The 20,423-nt window shown below is 37.7% G+C and overlaps 2 protein-coding genes across 2 annotated transcripts in view; one reads left to right on the forward strand and one right to left on the reverse strand.

The window, feature by feature from the left end:
- The window catches only part of mrpl13 (mitochondrial ribosomal protein L13), a 28,528-nt gene extending 9,477 nt beyond the window's left edge, over window positions 1-19,051 (reverse strand). The window contains exons 1-6 of the mRNA XM_088929159.1: window positions 18,962-19,051; window positions 18,485-18,608; window positions 12,881-12,974; window positions 12,676-12,736; window positions 8,179-8,265; window positions 7,708-7,829 (exon numbers count right to left, since the gene is read on the reverse strand). Of these exons, the coding sequence (XP_088785285.1) occupies window positions 7,708-7,829; window positions 8,179-8,265; window positions 12,676-12,736; window positions 12,881-12,974; window positions 18,485-18,608; window positions 18,962-18,988 (515 nt within the window). The 5' untranslated portion in view covers window positions 18,989-19,051. The remainder of the gene's footprint in view (window positions 1-7,707; window positions 7,830-8,178; window positions 8,266-12,675; window positions 12,737-12,880; window positions 12,975-18,484; window positions 18,609-18,961) is intronic.
- Window positions 19,052-19,376: 325 nt separating this feature from the next.
- mtbp (MDM2 binding protein) overlaps window positions 19,377-20,423 on the forward strand; it is a 37,874-nt gene continuing 36,827 nt past the window's right edge. The window contains exons 1-3 of the mRNA XM_088929036.1: window positions 19,377-19,483; window positions 19,680-19,763; window positions 20,246-20,319. Coding sequence (XP_088785162.1) covers window positions 19,417-19,483; window positions 19,680-19,763; window positions 20,246-20,319 — 225 coding nt within the window. The 5' untranslated portion in view covers window positions 19,377-19,416. The remainder of the gene's footprint in view (window positions 19,484-19,679; window positions 19,764-20,245; window positions 20,320-20,423) is intronic.

Below are 20,423 nucleotides of genomic sequence, written 5' to 3' on the forward strand. Positions count from 1 at the left end.
CAAGTTGGGGTATGCAAAAAGACAAATTCCTAATACAAGAAATTTTATTGGCCATATACAGTGATCTGATCTTACTTGTTCTATACACCCACAACTTCTTTTCAAACTTTGTAAGCAGATCTGGATAAGGGCATCATCATACATATATATACAGGTACTGGACAGAAAAATGAGCACATGAGGGACACCAAGTATGCAAGGACTTTCACACAGGTGTGACTCATGCATTTAGTCCAGTTAGGCAAGTAACATGCCCAGCATGCTTAGGGTAACAATCTCTGTAGCACATGGCAAGCAGAGAGTACCATAGCTACCGACGCAACACTGACAGTGCCTGAACTGAGCATCCTTCTGCCACTACAATATTCTTTTCTCAAGCGGCACATCAGTGCACTTCCACAGCCAAAGGGATAGAAAAATCAGGAAAATTGAGACATTTTAATACACTTTCTGAGAAAACCAAGGATTTTTTTTTCTGAAACTCTACACTTCATCTAACAGAGGTTTTATATGTCAAGTCAGAGAAGCACTGCTGTGTAAACTTGATGAGGAGTATTTCTGGAATCCAGGTCTTCCTTGAAGTCAAGGAGGCTTTCTTGATGGAAAGTCTGGGATGTGATACATGCAAAGGCCTCTTCTTTTCACGACCGGGGGCCTCCTTGGGTAGAAAAAGATTATCCCAAAAATTCCAAATGTTCAACCACAAAGACCAAAGACCATCAATCTACGTCTCACATGGCATAGAATACTTTATCGTGACCAACTTTATATTAATACTGTTTGGCAGGTTATTCAGAGGCTGGGCAAGTTGCCTCACAGCATTATGAAATGTGTAAAAGTGTCACTCTGTCTTATACACTATTAAAGGAAATATACATTAATGACTTGGAAAATATTGTATTTATTTAAACTTCTGGTGTGCACACGGTATAGTATGTATATACAGAAGACAATCCAAATCCTTCTGTGTTCAAAGACACTATAAATCGCAGGGGACATTTTTTTTTCCGCATTGACTGAGAAATCTGTAATCTCAATATGGGCGCATTAACAAAAACCTCTGCTCCTTAAAAATCATTGTACTCAAAAATGTAGACCCATCTATCAAAAACATAGTGTTTCAACAGCTAGAGAAAAAAAATAGTTGAAGAAATAAATGCAATGAAATAAAAAAGACTATAATACAACATGAGTGAGTGGGTGCAAGCATTCTTCATTTTACCCTAGTGTGGTAACAAAGTATGGCCAAGCTGCAGGCAGAAATAAAACCCATCTCTCTTTTTTTCTTACGATGCTCATGGTGCGTTTCTCATTCCGTTCTCTATCTTCAGTAAAACTATACATTTGGCATCGGGTCACGTTTATGGTAAAGTTTATTTCATGCACATCAATTATTTAAAAATATTAAAGTTTTTAATCAATGTGCTAAACATGCAGAGACAGAATATTTAACATATTTCCACATATTTACTGTAATTTGCTTTATCACTGAAAGAAAAAAAACATCAGAAGGTTTTTCTTTAGGTTTTAATTAAAACAGATATGAGAGTCTCACAGATTATCGTGTGAAATCATGTTCCTTTTTCATAAGTTTAATTACATGCCACCTAGTTTCCTTCAAAATCTGTTATAAAGCCTCTCCCCTCTGCTATAATTACAGGAGGAAGGTAACAGACTCCAATAACACAGCTTCAAATTTCTGTCTGCTCTTGCTCTAACTAGGTAGCTCTGCTTTTATGTTTTGGTTTCCTAATGAAGGTCAGAAATGTTACTGAACTGAGCACTGTGTGCAGAAGCCACAGATGCTTTCATTCATGGGACAATTTAGCTAGCTGTGTTGACCTGGTATATATTTTCGACTGCAAGCTGGGGGTTCCTGTCTGTAAAGTAAAAGAACCAAACAGTGAAGCTTCCCAGATCTGTTCTAGGGTCCCCAAATTAGTTCAAACTTGTAGTCCAACCAGACGGACCATTTATTTAAATACAGACAGTTTTACACCATGCACAATGCAGTAACATTTCCTTATTTATTTAAATAAGTAAGATGTGCATATCCAATATAAATCAGTGCAGATCCTTAAATAAATCATCTAGTGATGGTTGGATCACAAAAAAATCCTGGATTGACATGGATGTTCTTAAGAACAGGTTTGTGAACCATTATTACTGCACGCGTAAAATCAAATGAGTTTAGACTATAGAATTAATATAATGCACAACGTACATAAGGACTTCCTTGTTTGTGTATAACAAAACGCCATTAGCACTGGCAATCTTTTTTCAGAAATTACACGACTTAGATACTGTAGGTACTATGGGTCGTGTTATAATTGTGTTAGCTACTGAACAAAGTAGCTCCGGCTCATCACGCACATATCCCTCTTAACCTGAGCAAAGTTCTACATTGAATTGAATCTCGGGGTGTCTATGTCCATTTATGTCACTAGAGTACATCTTAGGGACATCGTGGAGAAGAAAAGCTTGTAAGACAATAAGATTCCTGTTCTGAATTCATGAGGTTTATTTAAAAAAACATCCAACACAGGAGAAGGTGTTTGGTCTAGTTGTCAGATTAGACTTGTTGGTCTCATGGTTAGACCAGTCTGCTCAGTTGGACAACAGTCTCGTGTTGAGAGCACGTGTTGTGGTTAACTCAGTTCCAGATCGAGGACTGAAGCGGGTCGTTGTTAATGCCCACGACTTGCCCATTGACTCAGGGCCAGACTAAGTTTGAAAAGGTTTAGCCACCACCTGTGAGCTTACTCTCCAGGGAGCCAGTGCTCCATTGGGAATGGAGGTAGGTAGGGCATTGTCAACTGCCATTTCTGATAGAAGGGGGTGTTGGTGAAGTCATTCTAGCCATATACTGTATACAGTAGAACGAAATATCGTTTCCCCTGGTCCACGGTGCAAATACAGACAGGACAGACAGGACACTGACACAGAGATTGTAGAACATATAGTGCAAAGTCCAGATAGTGCAAATTACAAGGCAAATACATAATACAATATACACAACACACTGGGGGAATTTAAACCTGTTTCTGGAATTGGAGTGGGTGCAAGTAAATTCCAGTGTGTTGAGGAGCCTGACAGCCTGTGGGAAGAAGCTGTTACAGAGTCTGGTGGAGCTAGCCCGTACACTGGGGATATTTTTTTCCAGATGGTAGGAGGGCAAAGAGTTTGTGGGAGGGGTTGGAGGGGTCATCTACTATACTGGAGGCCCTGTGTAAGCAGCGTTTGTGATAGGTGACAGAAATGGAAGGGAGGGAGGCTCCAATGATCTTTTCAGCTGTTTCCACAATTTGTTGTAGGGTCTTGCAGTCTGAGGCGTTGCAATTCCCAAACCAAACAGTGACACAGCTGGTCAAGGTGCTCTCAGTGGTGTTACAAGTCATCTGTAATGTGTACACCAAGAAACTTGGTGCTTCTAACTGTCTCCACAGGGGAGCCATTGATGTACAGTGGGGAGTGATCAGCTTGGATCCTCCTGAAGTCAATGATTATCTATATTTTTTTGTTTACATTAAGAGAGAGGTTGTTGTTTGTGTACCAGTCCACTAGTTGCTCCACCTCCTCTCTCTACGATGATTCATCGCTGTTGCTAATGAGGCCCACCACTGTTGCGTCATCGGCAAACTTGATGATGCAGTTTGAACTGTGCTTGTCAGAACAGTCATGATTCATCGATGTGAACAGCAGTGGGCTGAGCACAGAGCCCTGGAGGGTTCCGGTGCTCATTCTGATGGTGCTGAAGATGTTATTACCGATCCGCGTTGTCTGAGGTCTCTCGGTCAGAAAGTCCAGAATCCAGTTACAGAGGGAGGTGTTAAGATTCAGCAATTTAAATTTTTCTGTCAGCTTCTGGGGGACGATTGTATTAAATGCTGAACTGAAGTCAATGAAAAGTATTCTTACATAAGGGTCTTTCTTATCCAGGTGGGAAAGGGACAGGTGAAGGGCAAGAGATACAGCATCATCAGTAGACCGGTTGGGGTGGTATGCAAACTGAAGGGGGTCCAGAGGGGTAGGGAGTCTGGATTCAGACAAAAGGGGAAACTGGTGAGACCAGTAGGTTACAGAATATAAGAGAGAGGGACAGTTATTTTATTACACCGTATTTCAAAGGTGTAATTTCAGCACATCCTCCGGAGCAGTCGCCAGGTAAGGAAGATCTGCCACATACTATCTCCAGTGTGCCACAGCAGGTCAATGGATAAGTATCAATCAGCAAAATCCTGTGAGGTACTGGGAGCAAATTTACGCTTAATGCCGGTCAGATGCAAAAAGCCCCACAGCCAAGGACACCATTGCTGGCCATGTTCCCTGGCCGAGGTGAAGAAAGAAAAGAAAATAAGGCCATATATTGCACAAGCAGACCGAGACTGGGAAACGACAGGAGGTTATCCTTGTTGAGTGAAGAAATGACAGTTTTATGATCCAAGTAGTGGAAAACAGTGAACACCTAAGGACTCCTCATGCTGCGGGAGGCAGCTGTGGAGGATGCCAGCAAAACGAAAACGCCAGAGTTGAGACCGATGACAGATCACTGTGGAACAACGGGCAAACAGGCAGTTGTCTATCCGGAGGAAGAAAGATTTAAGGGCCTTTTTGTGTTTTAGGAAGACAGCTTTACAACAAGGTAACACCCACTGGGAGCCAAAAGTAATAAAGATATTGGAGCAATAGAAGAGGGAATTTGGAAATTAATCCGGTAAGGAACAAAAAAAAAAATTAATGGTGAAAGTAGAATGGTGAAAGGAAAATTAGCAGAGTTGAACTGAGAGAGGAATGGAGGAAGCTAATTCTGGAATGAAGCATCCTTCCCAAAAGCTGTCCATAAAAGGTTTTAATGTATTTTTTCAAGAATAATTCCTTACACTTATATAGCACTTTTCTGGACACTCCACTCAAAGCACTTTACAGGTAATGGGGACTCCCCTCCACCACCACCAGTGTGCAGCCCCACCTGGATGACGTGACGGCAGCTATAGTGCACCAGTACGCTCACCACACAGTGGGGAGGAGAACAGAATGAAGTAGATGGGGATTATTAAAGGCCAATGGGAAATTTGGCCAGGACACTGGGGTTGCACACCTATACTTTTCCAGAAACACTCTGGGATTTTTAATGACCACAGAGAGTCAGGACCTCGGATTTACATCTCATCTGAAGGATTATGTCTTTTTTTTACAGTATAGTGGTCACTATACAGGAACATTAGGACCTACAATGACTGCAGGGTGAGCACCCCCTGTTGGTCCCACTAATAACTCTACCAGCACAGCAGCAACATTAGTTTTTCACAGGGGGTCTCCCATTCAGGTACTGATCAGACTCACACCTGCTGAGCTTCAGTGGGCTGCCAGTGAAGTGAGTTGCAGGGTGATATGGCGACTGGCTTGAACATGCTTTTAGATGCATGTTCTGCCTGGTGGCAAAGCAAACTTAACACAAGAAGCTGAGTGAAGCCATGCAGGAAGTCAAATAGAAAATCACCCAACTATGAAAAAAAGGCTCTTCTGATCAGAGCAATTGTGCACCCTTTGTAATGCTATGAGGGCTGTTTTAGACTACAACATACTGCAAAATGAAAACCATAAGGATGTTGGAAAAAGCACAAATCATAGGGGGGTTTTTGCTAAACAAAATGTACAAGGTACAGACTCAGAAAACATGTAGACACCCATCCCCCAATTATTTATCCTTAAAAAAGGGTTTGGTCGTATAGATGTACGTTAAAGGTATAAGAGCAAAGTACAGAACTGTTGCTGAAGGGACATGAACTCTACATGTGCTTAGAGGAAGCAAAGTTTTTTTAATACTCATTTTTATAAAAAGTTATTTGAGACAGCTTTTTAGGAAACTGTAAGATTGTCATGACTTTCACTTTATTATCCACAATATTTAATGTTTAATCACAATTTTGAAAAATCCTTACCTCAGGTGTTTCAAATTATTTTTAATCTTACTAAATCTTAAGAAAATAGCATTTGAGGTAGCTAGGAACACAGTGATGTAACCAGGTTGCATTTTAAATGCTTTTTATTAAGAAATATGGTTTTCTAATAGGGCAGTAGATGCTCAGGTCAGGTTTCCTAGATATAACATCACTGCTTATGGTGTAATTCTACAGTTAAACCGAACTGGTTAATGACCTTCCAGGACCATAAGAACATAAGAATTGTTGTAAACAAGAGGAAGGCATTCAGCCCAGCTTGTCTGGTAGCTAGTTCCTAAATTATTTGAGATTCTAATCTATCCATTTCTTGATAGAAGCCAGGGTATCGGTTTCAGCAACACTGCTTGGTAGCTTGTTGGAAACTGCCTCCAAACTTCCTTTGGAAGAACTGTCTCCTGCGTTCATTGCACTATATTCAGATACACTGTAAAATTACTGCCAGTGATCACAGTGATCATGTTTTGCTTTTAAATTTGTTTTTTAAACAGATAAAAAATGTTGAAGAAATAATAGTTTATAAGGTAGCCTAAATTCCTTAAAAACTGATTTTAACTTTGTTTTGATGTTACTTAACATCTACCGTACAGCTTTGAAAAATAATCTTGCTCCTTGGTAATGAGATATAGTAGCTAATACAGCACGGAAAAAACAAAAAATAATATAGACAAATAGCTAAGTATAATAAGTTAAGACTTTTCTGAGACTTATAGAAGACTTAATTTGATATAGTGTACTCTGTGAATCAAAATGGATGTTAAGACTATTTTGACATACATTTTAATTATAAAACTCCCAGAGGGGATTTCAGGCTACGAGCTGAACACGACAAGTAAAAACGAATGCTAACATATTTCTAATGGTGTCAGTGCAGTAAAATATAGGGATACATGAAATGTGCAGTATGTATATATTATAGGATATTTTAACTAAGACGTTCCTATTTATCGTTTAAACAAAAAATAAAGATACATTCTCAATATCCCTGAAATAAGAAATAAGAAACCAAATAAGAAAGAAAAACAAAATCAGATGTTGATGATTATATCAAAGAATGAAAAAGTATTATGTCAAAAACTAAAGTATTCGCAGAAATGTAATTTGATATTCTACATTTCAAAACTGTTTAATTCAAGCTGATTTATAAGGTCATATTTTCTCGTTTTCCTAATTTAGGAAACTTCACCCATCAGTATAACGCACATATAACAAAAAGAAGCAAAATATTTATGCAAAAGTGAAAAAATATGATACTTTCTAAATCAAAACCACTATTGTACAGTCTCACGCAGCTAATACAGTAGCACCACATTTTCATATAAATATAATTAAAGTTGATTTAGATGTTAGGTATTCTGAAAGCCTCCCAGGTTTGAATTTGTACATGGACACGGGCCAGCCTGACCTTTCACCTCGGCACACTTCAGCCAGGCTTCAAACAGCTCAGACAAGGCAATTTCAAAACCCTGAGCAGAACTCTGCCTTGAACCACATGGCAAGTTGTAACAAACCGAGGTGCGTGATGTTACAGCAGTAAATCAGTACAAGCCAATGGAGCAGGAGAATAAACAGTGCACCCAATGAACAAAAAGCCTTAAAGATGATTAGTCAGCCTGAAGTTTTACTACCCTGAAACTAATCCAGTGCAACAGGGGGACTATCATAGCGAGAAAGAACTCTGCAGTATTGCTTTACGTGGTAATAAATCATTATCCAGAGTAGGCTACAAAAATATCTTGACACTCACGGAGTCCATAGTCTGGGGAAAGCTTCCCTTTCCTCCTGTGTGTACTCGCTCAGCTTTTTGGGCACCGTCCTGGGCTGTGGAAGCTCTTCTGTTATGTTCCGAAGTATGTCTTCTGGAATTACCTAAAACGAGAAACAGACTGCGACTTTGCTGTATCAACCAAAACATCATTTTATGCCAGCTTCCATCTAAGCTGAACCATGCTAATTGCAGTTAATGCTGTCCCTCGCCAGTGAGGACTGCAGATATTGCATATCTCACGAAGAGGGACAGACGTGCATAGAATGTCTCTCAAAAAAACAAAAATGTGCTTCCAACCACACTGTGAAAGCTTATTACATTAATCTCTGCTCGTTGCTATTCTATGTCTACAAACCAACAATGGAGAAGCCCCATCCAATGAAAAGTTCTGAAAAGATAAAAAAAAAGAAAAGGATAAAACGCTTGCCCTAAGGAAATTCGATCACTTACGTCATCTGGGAAGAGATGCAGCCTTTGCATCATGGTTCTCCTACTGAGATTGCGCGGCAGCATCCCATAGACAGCCAGCTTCATAATCTACAGGGCAAGAATAGATGCAGGACTCAGGTAAACACCAGGACTTCTCCAGCCCTCTAAAACTTCAAATTAAGTGCATGCAAACTCTACACAGCTACTTGAAGTGTAAAAACATACATAGTTAAAGCTATGTAAATGTAGAAGGAACTAAGCAACTCATCCAACTCATCCCAGAAACACTGTGACAAGACATTTTTTAAAGCACCAGAGCATTAAGCATGAACTTTTATGACTGCTCACTGGATTATGCAAAGCAGGTGAATCGCAAGTTTTAAACTAAGGTCATAATATGGAACTATTTTTACATAAACTCCTGTACCAGCACTTTGCAGAGTGTTCTGAATGAAATTCTGCTACATAAAATGCACCAGCAACCACTGACACTGCAGGTACCACTGTGTTGATTAAAGTCAAATAGCCAAATAGCCAAAGCCACAATATTCTAGGTGGCATATTTCCTATTTATGCCTTGTGTCTTGCAGTTAAGGAACTTTGAAGATAAAACATCTAGACACATGCTGGCAACAAATTACTGAACGCTTTCTAATTTTCCCTGAATAAGTATTTAGCTTTTACTTCCACTTTTCATTTAAAACACAGGAACACATTTTTATTTTAAATATGGAATCTTATTTTATCATGCTCCTATCTAATCTACAATATCCATTCGATTTTGAATGCATTTTATAGTTAAGCCCACATTGCAAAGTGTCTTACTAGAGAGATTTAGTGCTGATCGGAGGATCAACACATCTATCACTAATGTCTCACATGCTTGCCAGCATGTGGCAAGAAACAAGAGTGTCACTCTTTCGGAGAAGTCCCATGATGATGAATGCCCACCCCCTATCCTCTGCCAGTTGTCAGCTGCCACTTTGGGAGAATCAGTCACTGTCATCCAGTGACAGGAAGAAAGTGGGGAAAAAAAACTCAACCTGTGTTCTGAGGGAGCTCCTTCATATTCACCTTCAGTAAGCAAGTAAGACATGCAGGTGAAACTTACAAAGGTGACAAAAGCCAACAATGTAAAACAATAACTAAGAAATGAGGAACGTGAAACAATATAAAATAATTTACATAACCACTGCAGTTCTGTCACGATCGCTCTGTTCTTGAATTCCAAATGAAAACCCAAAATAAACAGCTTTTTGTACAATAGTTAAGGTGGTGTAACATCAATTGAGATGTGTCTGTTTGTCACTCCTATGAAAGGTATTGAGTAGTAATAACAAAAACACTGCATCTTGATTCATCTTACAAATTGTATGTAAATTTCTATCTCAGAGAAATGATCTCAGAAAAATTGGAACATGTAATGCATTTTACAATAGTGGAAAGCAAAAAGCATTCTTAGGGTCCTTTTTTTATTTTCTTTACCATACAATGAATTTTTAAAAATCTTTTCAGAAACAAGTTCTATCATGACCAACAGTGAGGTATAAAGAATTTAGGTCAGATGAAAAATGTTATCTCATCTTCAGATTGATACAGTGTGGCAGATGTTATTTTTCCCTTCAAGATCTGTCTAACTTAATAACTTTGCAATTTGAGAGTACATTCCAGCATCAAATGTTAAGTGCACTATTACACAATGACACCTCAGACATAGCTCCCTACATTTTTCACCTTTACAGAAAGTTAACGGCTTCACATAAATTTTCCACAACTGAAAACAGCAAAGGTTTTGAAGAATCTGAGAGTGATGGCATGTTCAAAGTCTGCACTCCTCAGCCTTGTCGAGAAGATATTTTAAAAATATTTTAGGATAAGCTTAGAAAACACAGGAAAGAAATGGAAATTCATCTTTCTGTTCTGTATTTTATTTTGAACTTTTTTCTGGGCCTGCATCTACAAAGATGGGAGACATGTTTTAAATACAACCTTAAACCCATGTCCCATCAGTCTTCATAGACAAAAAGCTGTACTAGCCAACACATTCCTCTAGTTCTGACAGTACTGACTTATAACAGCAGGGTCATTTCTTCTTCTTCTTTCTGGAAGGTTCTTCAGATTATAGTGTCTCGTCTGTTTGAGGAAATCTGGTTTAAGGACATGGAATTTCATCTTTAACTCAGAAGCAAGATTATTTTAAGTGATTTCCTATAAGCTTTACTTGGTGGTGGTATAAGTACCTCCCTAAAATATTTAAAATATTTTTTTGATACATGAAGGATTTGCAAGCTCTTCTTAGCCTTTATTTAGTGCACAAAGACTGAAACTAGAATAAAAAATAGAGCTTGTCTTGAAAGTGCCCCTATTACATCTACCACATCTAAGACCAAGACATTTGCTCTCATACAGTAGGTTGAGAAACAAAAGGTTGTTTTCCAACCTTTTGAGATGGCCTGCTTTTTTATACCATCAACATGATGAAGACGTTAACAGCACTGCCGCAGAGCTGAATCTGTGACACAATAAACAAATAAAACTTTTGCTTCCAATAGTTTGGTGGAACGCGGCTTTTTTAAAGCTATGTCCCACTGAATTTCATTAAAATGGAAATCGTATTGTTTACCCAGCTGGAAAACTTTCTACTGGAATGCTCTGGGAAATAGCTGAAGGAAAGAACAGTCTACAGCAAAACCAGGAGAAAATGATTTTTTTTGTGTGTTTATGCTGTGAGAAAAGAAGAAATCTGCACCCTGACCTACTAACTCTGGACAAGAAGACTGCAGAATGTAAAACTGTATTAAATAATTTATATAAACACTGTAGTTCTGTCAGTGTAGATCCTGAACATAAACCAGGCTGCCTAAAGAGGATTAAACTGAAACCAGGGTAATTTGTTTACATTGCAATTCCTTAAATATTAGTAGAGAGACAGCCGTATTTATACAAAATATTATCCTTTTTTGTTTTTTTTGAGGAAAATATTTTTAGTTTTACTTTCCTCGTAAATAAGGTTTTCTTAGATGGGAAGCCAGGATAATGATTAAGTCTAAGTTTAGTGATTTTACCAACAAAGCCTTCTCCCAGATTTCGAACGAACACAGGAAGAGTCAGGACATAATACAAAATCTCTTGAAGAATCATTGTGTGTAAATGCAAGTGCACAAGACTATCTATTTAGTGCCACATTCAAACACAGAGATGAGCATTAAACACTTGTGATAATTGGTGTGTGAACATATCTATTATTTTAATGTCGGTTACTCTCACTGATTGGGCAATATTATATTCTTATCATAAAATTAAACTCTGTTCGATTAATATGACGTATGATAAATGTTTAGCGAAGTCTTCAACTCACAATAAAAAAATTGCTCCTTAATATAAAATGTAATCAACTTCACTAAACTAATAATGATAAGAATGCAAACTCTTTACTTCTGACAATTATTGACATACATGTTTGTTCAGTTTATACCTCATAACTCTTAATTGATAGCAAAACATACCTGTAAATCAAGAGCTCACAAACAAGCTAATGCTGGACGGTACAGAAGCCATGTTCGCTGTATTTGTCTTTAATTTTTATAAATATATTTTTTCCAAATACAAAACATGTTTTTTACTTCAAATTCCAGATCATTTGAATGATCAAAGCAAACAAATAGTACTGATTTTTTTCATGTGACTGGATTACATTTAATTGACTTTAATTTCCTGATGGAAAATTCCAGAAGTACAGAAATATAAAATGTGAATGGTTAGCTAGGATTGTTTAACTATTATGAAGCAGTACCCCCTGAGGATATTTTGAAACACTATAGCTAGTTTATACTTATATACATTTAAACTTCACAGGCTTCGACTTCTTTATAAAATCATACATGGACTGAAATTCGACCAGACTGTGGTATCATTTAAAAGCCAGTCCTAATCACTTAAAAACCAAACAGAATAAATGTGTATTCACATATGAATCCAATATTTTAGCAATAATGAATAACAATAAAAGCTGATATGGTGGTTTAATAAATTAAGAAATGTTGTATTGGGAAACAAATGAAGAAAAATCTTGATGGAAAACATACTATTTAGCATGATACTCTTTCACGTGCCTGTAAAATCCTGAAAGAAATTACACAATTTAACACCTGACACTGTTCTTCTGCATTTATTTTGATGTCTCCTACTGTAGCTCTTCATTAATTAGTTTTTCACTGTTGCTAGTGTTGTTCGAAAATGTCAAAACACTAGAGCACAAACTGAGCTCAGAGAATAGAATTCTTGTATTATCTGTATTTATTTAAGCAATACAGCCTACATTAGAAACAAACTAATACAATACATTGGCCTGCACAGTAAGCAGACCAATGGCACACTGCCATTTATAAGGAAGTACATTAGCAAAACCAAGCTGCACATACAGTGTGAATATTTTAGCAATGCCTTCAGATTTAGAGGTCTATAGCACATCTTTGCTAAATCAAATTACATATGGTGGTCCCCAGCATCTCTACTTACTGCTTTGGGATCCTTCTGGTGAAGCTGGGCTGCTGTGACCTGTTTAAAGCCACCTGGATACCTTTAATTAAAACAGAAAGATCATACATTAAATACATTTTGAATGAAGGTTTTATTCCAGTGGAAAAGTACTTCATGTAACAAAGATGAAAAACAATAAAATGTCATGTCAAAAAGCTCTAATAAAACCCATTGTGACACTCACCCAGTATGAGAGGAATAAACTTTTTGTTCCCATTTGTTCCCTGAAAACGCAATGTGCCTTGTGTTTATCACCACCACATGATCCCCAATGTCACCTGTGACAAATACACAAAATGAAAATGACAATGAAGAACAATGAAGGTAAAGATTAAGCCTAAATTTTTCCTTTCAATGTCCTTTCTCATCCATTCTTGATTTTTTTACTCTATTGGATAGGTACAGTACATACAGCAATATGCAAAAATGTTACACAGCTACAGTATGAAATGATCTAATAATTAATTTGATCTGTGACACTGTGAGCCCTTTAGGCATTAAGAATGAAGGAAAACAGGTGTATGGTTGCCTACTTTTCCCAATTATTCATTTGTGTGACTGATACACAATAAAAGGAATTTATACCTTTCCGACTAGTACAGATTCATCTATCCACATCAGATTTAATTAAATTTCCCCACAGCAGTGCAACAGGTCACAGAAAATACAATAAATCCACTCACAGTTCTACTGCAGGAAATTTCCTATCCAATACAAGGTTATTTATGATTTACAGATGAGAAATCACATTTGGCTGAAAGTGTAAATTACCATATGTAGCAGGTTCCTTCACACCTTGAGGCAAGTATCTGCAGTGTTATACTGAGAGGGCACACTCTTGATCACTATCTCCATTCAGGCTGATGGGGCTCTTTGGATCGTAGATCTGGAACATCCTGATGTGTGTGATCTGTGCATCTGTGCAAATGTGTTGCACATGCTTTGATTTTTTAAATTGCTTAGTGAAAGCAGCGTTTTGGCCAAGACAGAATTTAGAACTGACTGCTGGAGTATCTAGGTAATGTTCTAGAGTCCATAAGGAGTATGACATTTTCAGAAGAGTCCACTGACGTTTACCCAACATGCATCCTCTTTATTTGCAACCCAAAGTTTTTTCCCCCCATATACTGCACAGTATGTGATGTTGCAAATGGATAGTTACAGTCTAATAACAAACAAAACCCCAACAGAGCACACAGACACGACATGTTCATGTGTCAGCCATCACGGGTCTTTTTGTGTTATGTTTAGAAAACAACAGCGTTATTTAACAGGCCAATTATCTGGACAAAATGCTCAACATATTGCCTTCAAAAACAAAACTGAATTTAAACAAGAACTTTAAGCACAGATATGTCCCTTGTATGTTACACTGAACATCCAACATGGTAATTATTTTTACATTTAGCACCTGAATAATTAGAAAGGAGACAAACTGGACAAGCAAAGCCATCATCCTACCTGTGTTGTGCTATTTCTGGTTCACATGGGAGTTTTACTTGCCAGTATGGTCTTTGTGAAGGGAATTCCCCATTGCATTGTTCCAAAAAGGTCAAAATGTTCTGCTAATACCATGTACTGTAATGCGATAACTCCTAAAATACAGGCTTTACTGCTATTATATAAAAATTCCTTGGATTGATTTTGTTACATGATTAGGCATATAATTCACTGACTAACCACATTTAAACCACATTTCCTGTAAAAACACCTTTTGTTTCAAGTGAGCAATCATCTGTGTCTGACAGCTGCAGTGAGCCTCTACAGTGTGACTCCCAACACAAAAGATCAAAAATTTGAAAATACAGCAAAACATTAGGGAATCTGGTGTGCTGCAATAGACATGTCATCTTTAACATGTTTTTAATATTGTATGTCTGCTGAGTTGCACCGGTCTCCTTATCAACATTGCTGCTGCTGAAGTTAATTATTTCAGTCATTTTCTTAAATGGTGACACTTAAGGTGGAGAAAATTATCTGTAGCCTTAAGCTAATTCTTCTCAAAGAACAGAATTCTTTACATAACACATTGGCAACCCTGAGGGACAACACAATAGTTTCAGCCATCTTGCCTGTCTCAAATTTGCTGTGCAATGCATAACACTTTGACTGAAATAAAAGATAAAAGACAAAAAATGCTGATGTTTTAAGCCTGCCAGGTTTATTTACTATATACTGTACGACAAGTACGTGATTTGGGTTGACAGATTCACGTAATGTACTGGTTCCTCAGACATGGAATATTTTATAGACTTGCTTGGTCTCACTTTTTCCTGGAAGATATAGTTCAGCACATAACCTTAACATGGCCTTTATTACGAACATGATTTCTGTAGTGATTAAGAAATAGACCCTATATGTATTATAATCCTGCTGTAAAATATATAGGAAAAACAGTAATGGTCAAGAAATACCCACACAGAACTCGAATATGCATTACATATGCCTGCTTATATATTACACAGGTATTCAAATTGTTTGTATAACTTGCAGAGTTATTGCTTTTTTGGGCATTTAATCATTAGTGATACATTTAGTTAGCAGTGGAGCTACTACGCCTAATTACTTGTTTGGAAACTGCATAAAACTGCCTGTTGTCCTGTGAATTTCCCAAGCCTGCATTTTCTGCTGTACGTACCCAAACAATTACTCTGCTGCATGCCAATGATTTATTCATTACTAAAACAACTGCAACTCCAACCACATCTAACAGAACTTCAATACTTTTTCATTACTGCATGATAACTTTCTCCGTCTCAGTCATACAGATCTCATGTGGAAAGATGAGTAGCAATGTTAGCACTGCCTCTAAGGAAGACTGGCCCTGGTCATTACTGGAAGGGAAACCACAAAGGAAACAAAAGAGTAAGGATATTAAACCCGCGTGTTGGCTAAAGTCCTCTCCGGCCTTATACAATATTCCTAAGGATCTCCATTAAGCAACTTCTCTGCCTGATCTGTTCAGCTACTGGTGCAGAATGGCTGCCACACATTCTTCATCCATTTGCTACTCTTCAGAGTCAGATAAAGTTCCCTATTTATGCTGAGACACTTTGAGGTGAAACATTCTTTAATAGTGTGAGGAATTAAGTTTGAATTATCTGGTGAAATAAATATGGTAAACTTCAAACAACTGTCAAGGGAGGTAAATTTAAGAACTAGTCATTTCCAGGGGTCATAAAGCTGTAAGAAGAGTAACTACTCCATCTGGTGGCATAATGATCCAATTTCAATACAGTGATCCCTGGTTACAGGAGCTTAATTCATTCATTGAAAACTGCTCGTAAAGTGATAACTCGCATTACTTCATGTGCTATAACCTTCAACTGGTTCCAGAATTCAAAAATGTTCTCTCAGATACCCAGATGTTACATCACAAAATGCTACCCAAGTACAAAAACAATATAAATTCTTAGTCAAAATTAAATAACATGCTTAAGTTAGTGCAGAAACAATAGGCAGTAAACAATAACACTCCTGCTCCTTTATGGTACAGAACAGTAGTTACATAGTTGTCAGTGAATCCAAACACATTAGGTGCTATTGTGTACTATATACATTTAACTCACACAGGCCCTTATTATAAACAAGTTAAAATGTAAAAAAAAAAGTAAACTCTTCATCTGAGAAGATGCAAGGAAAAAAGAATCTCAGCAATGTTTTATGAAAGCCCAGCTTGTAGGAGCGCAATTCAGCTGGTTAAATGAAAAAGGTACCTCTTAACCAGCATTCCTGAAATGCGGCCATTGGTGGGATTGTTTGCAGCCACAGCAGATAAAGCTAATGATGGCAGCTAAAGAATAAATTTAGAATGGCTGAATTTAATCATCTGAAGAATAAGCAAGAACAGAAAGAATCTTAAATGATTATACAAGGAGTGTGGAGAGCTCAATGGATTGCAGAATTATTACAGTTATGGCATAAAACTGACATGCAACCAAATACTGTCATTTACATTTTATTAAAGTGTTTTAAATGTTTTAAATTTTATCATTGTGTCTCAATACTTACTTGAAGGCACTGGTTTGCACACAAAGTATGTTTTGTTACAATATGATTAAATGTGGGATTAGTCAAAAATAAAATTGTACAAACAATCCCATGCATCCCATGAATACAAACACCACTGTTATACTGGAAAGAAAAAAATACCTTTTTATAGCGCTGCATAGTTAAAAAGTGTAGGATTTAAATTATGTAGAAATTGTACAATATACTATCAAGACCTCAAAGGAAATGTGAACAATTTTTTTTAAAAGGTTATTAAAAAAAGAATTACTTGAAATGTTCACAAACCATGTGTGATATTCAAGCAACTATCATTAGTCTAGGAGTGACAGAAAATACATTTTTTCTTTGCTGAAATCAAAAGAGGGACATTGTGTGCTCAAAAATTTAACCCTGGAATCTCCACCTCCATCAGGGTGGAGACCACACACTTATTCACATCAATGGGACTCCAGTGGAGAGGGTCAGCAGCTTTAAGTTCCTGGGAGTTAACATCTCAGAGGACTTAACCTGGACCCACCACACCAACACCGTGGTCAAGACAGCACGGCAGCGCCTGTTCTTTCTCCGCAGGCTAAAGAAGTTCGGCATGCCATCACATATCCAGGCCAACTTCTACAGGTGCACTACTGAGAGCATCCTGACTGGTTGCATCACTGCCTGGTATGGGAGCTGCTCCGCACGGGATTGCAAAGTACTGCAGAGGGTGGTGAAGTCAGCGCAGCTTATCACCAGCTGTGAGCTACCAAGCATCCAGGAGATCTACTCAGCTAGATGTCTGAAGAAGGCCAGGTCCATTTTCAAGGACCCCAGTCATCCCAGTCACAAACTGTTTTCCCTCCTACCGTCCGGTAAACGGTACCAAAGCATTCGGTCCAAGTCCAACAGACTACGGAACAGCTTCTACCTCCAGGCAATAAGACTGCTAAATAGCCAACCTGTAGCTTCTTAGCAAATCACCTGTAATGGCTACATGGACACACAATTCTCACTATATTCAGCATAACTGCACTACATGTATATATTGCATACACCATGGTCACATAACAGCTCTACTCACATTGAGTTTTTATTCAATTTCAAAAATGTAACCTCAATTTTGTGATTTTTGTGTTTTTGTGAATTTTTGTGATTTTTGTGATTCTTGTAATTTTTGTGAGCTCGCAGAAAAAGACATTTCATTGCCAGCAACTACTGCTGCACGCCGTATTGTTGTGCATTTGATAAATAAACTTTGATTTGATTTGATTTGAATTAAGTGAACTCGGGTCTTAATTAATAATAATTCCTTACACTTATTTAGCACTTTTCTGGACACTCCAATCAAAGTGCTTTATAGGTAATGGGGACTCCCCTCCTCCACCACCACCAATGTGCAGTCGCAACCTGGATGATGCGACAGCAGCCATAGTGTGCCAGAATGCTCACCCCACACCAGCTATCGGAAAACAGAGTGATGAAGCCAATTCACAGATAGGGATTATTAGGAGGACATTATTTGGCCAAGACACTGGGGTTGCACCCCTACTCTTTTCACTTCACTATACTGGGGCATTAGGACCCACACAGACCACAGGGCGATCGCCCCCTGCTGGTCCCACTAACACCTATTTCAGCTGCAACCTTAGTTTTGCCAAGGAGGTCTCCCATCCAGGTACTGACCAGGCTCACACCTGCTGAGCTTCGGTAGGTTGCCAGTTGAGATTTGCAGGGTGGTATTTCCGCATCAGGAAAAGGCAGCAATAGTGACTAAATAACAACAACTAAGTAGTATACTTACTCAACGCATGGTATATAGGTTTATGTTTTCCCTGTAGACGTATTGAACACATTGCTGCAATTTTTCCTGGAGGCTGCATCTTGGCATCAACTAAATACCAGGACCTGGCAAAAGTAGCCCATTGCTGCAAATAAAGAAACAAATAGCAACCAGGTATTTAAGGGACACAAAACGATATTAAATCGATTAGTGAAAATCACTTTACTTATTGATAACCAAATCGATCCTTAACCAAATAATACAATTATTTCATTATAATAAATATAAGGCAATACGTCAGGTGACGTATACTATAGTTATCGTATAGTACACATGCAGTGTTAGTGTTCTGACTCCTGTATGCTCATCGGGAGAACATCACGATTAACTGATACATTAATATAAATATACACGGTTTCCGAAACTCTATACCTGAACCATGAAAACATTTCCAGTAGATCCTGAAATGAAAGAATACCAAACTTAATACTACGTTACCTGTGCAGACTTCGTGAAACCTGACATGACTAAGTCAACGGTGGTAGAAAAACGCCGTGAACATCACTACTTTAACCTTAACGTGAGAGTAAATGCGACACAGCAAAGTAACCGACAGAAATCAGGATGAACAATATTCGTTCCTAGGAATTCTGTGTTAAGATTTGCAATCTATAAATGTAAGTAGTAAACTTTAATTTAATGCTTTACATGCAAAAATAACATGTATATTACACAGCGTTTCCAATTTAATGATTTTACTTAGTTTATTTTTTTTACAATGAAAGGAGAAGAGCGGAAGTGAGATATAAGAACTAAGATTCAGTCAGGTTGTTGCCGATCGGCTGTATTTTGAAGGTGTTCAAAACCTCTTCCTCTTTGTAGAGCGCGGGGAATTTGTTTTTTCACACTTTAAATTATTTTTTAAAGAATAGATTTTTTTGTATGGGAAGAGGATGGATCGTTATGTGCTAGTTGTTAGTTTTAATAAACAGGAGGATGAAGACATTAATTGTTTTACAGGTATGATTGCAGTTTTCCATTCGGAAGTTTGTAACTTAAAACAGTAACTTAACTACATGATACATTTGTTTTTTGTGTTAAAAATTGAATATTAACTAAGTTAATGATAATAAACGCATACTGTAAATTTCTAAAAAATGCAATTATGTTTGTTTGAATACCATGTACGTGTTTATGTGTCGCGCTTTTCTCAAAGGACTGACAGCTGCGAACGAGGTTTATGAATCCCTCAAAGAAATATCTATTAACTCGTCCAAAAGGAAGGTTTCACCTTTTCCACGTAAGTTCGAATTAAAACACCCGTTTCCTGCATTTATAAGCATGTTATTATAAATATAAATTTATAAGGCGACATTTTCTGCACATTTGATTTTTTCCCTTACATTCAGTTTAGTTTAGTAACTGCTACATGCCTGTAATAGTTTATCAAAACGAACTATCTACAGTAGGTATATTACAAGGGGTTAGTTTCTTCTATTGTACAAAACTTAGATTGGCGGCGTTATGTGACAGTCGACGACGGCGTAAGGAGAGAAAAAATGGCTTTCTATTTAGGGTCATTTGGCTTTTTTGAGTTAGACAAAATTAGAGACTTTGTTAACAAACAGAAACTGAATAATTTAAATACTTTTTGCTTTTAGAACAGGTTTGATTATTGTTGCTGATGTGGTGAGGTCTTGAAGTATGCAGTATGTAAGTTTAATCTTTTCCTGTATTCTTGCTCAATGAATGCTAGGTCATACATTGTTCCATCCTTTTCAGCTTGCACACTCACTGGAATCCCTGCTCCCCAGAGGTGCTTCTTTGCTGTACAATCAAGCTTTGGGTCTTCACAGGTAAACAGCAAGCAGAAATGTCCTGGGTTTTTATTATGTGCGTAAGCTCCCCTTACTTGCTAATTTGGTTGTTTTCTCTTTGACCACCAAATAATTTATAAATC

The sequence above is a fragment of the Atractosteus spatula genome, chromosome 12 (genome assembly GCF_055471065.1).
Source record: "Atractosteus spatula isolate fAtrSpa1 chromosome 12, fAtrSpa1.hap1, whole genome shotgun sequence".
Lineage (NCBI taxonomy): Eukaryota > Metazoa > Chordata > Actinopteri > Semionotiformes > Lepisosteidae > Atractosteus > Atractosteus spatula.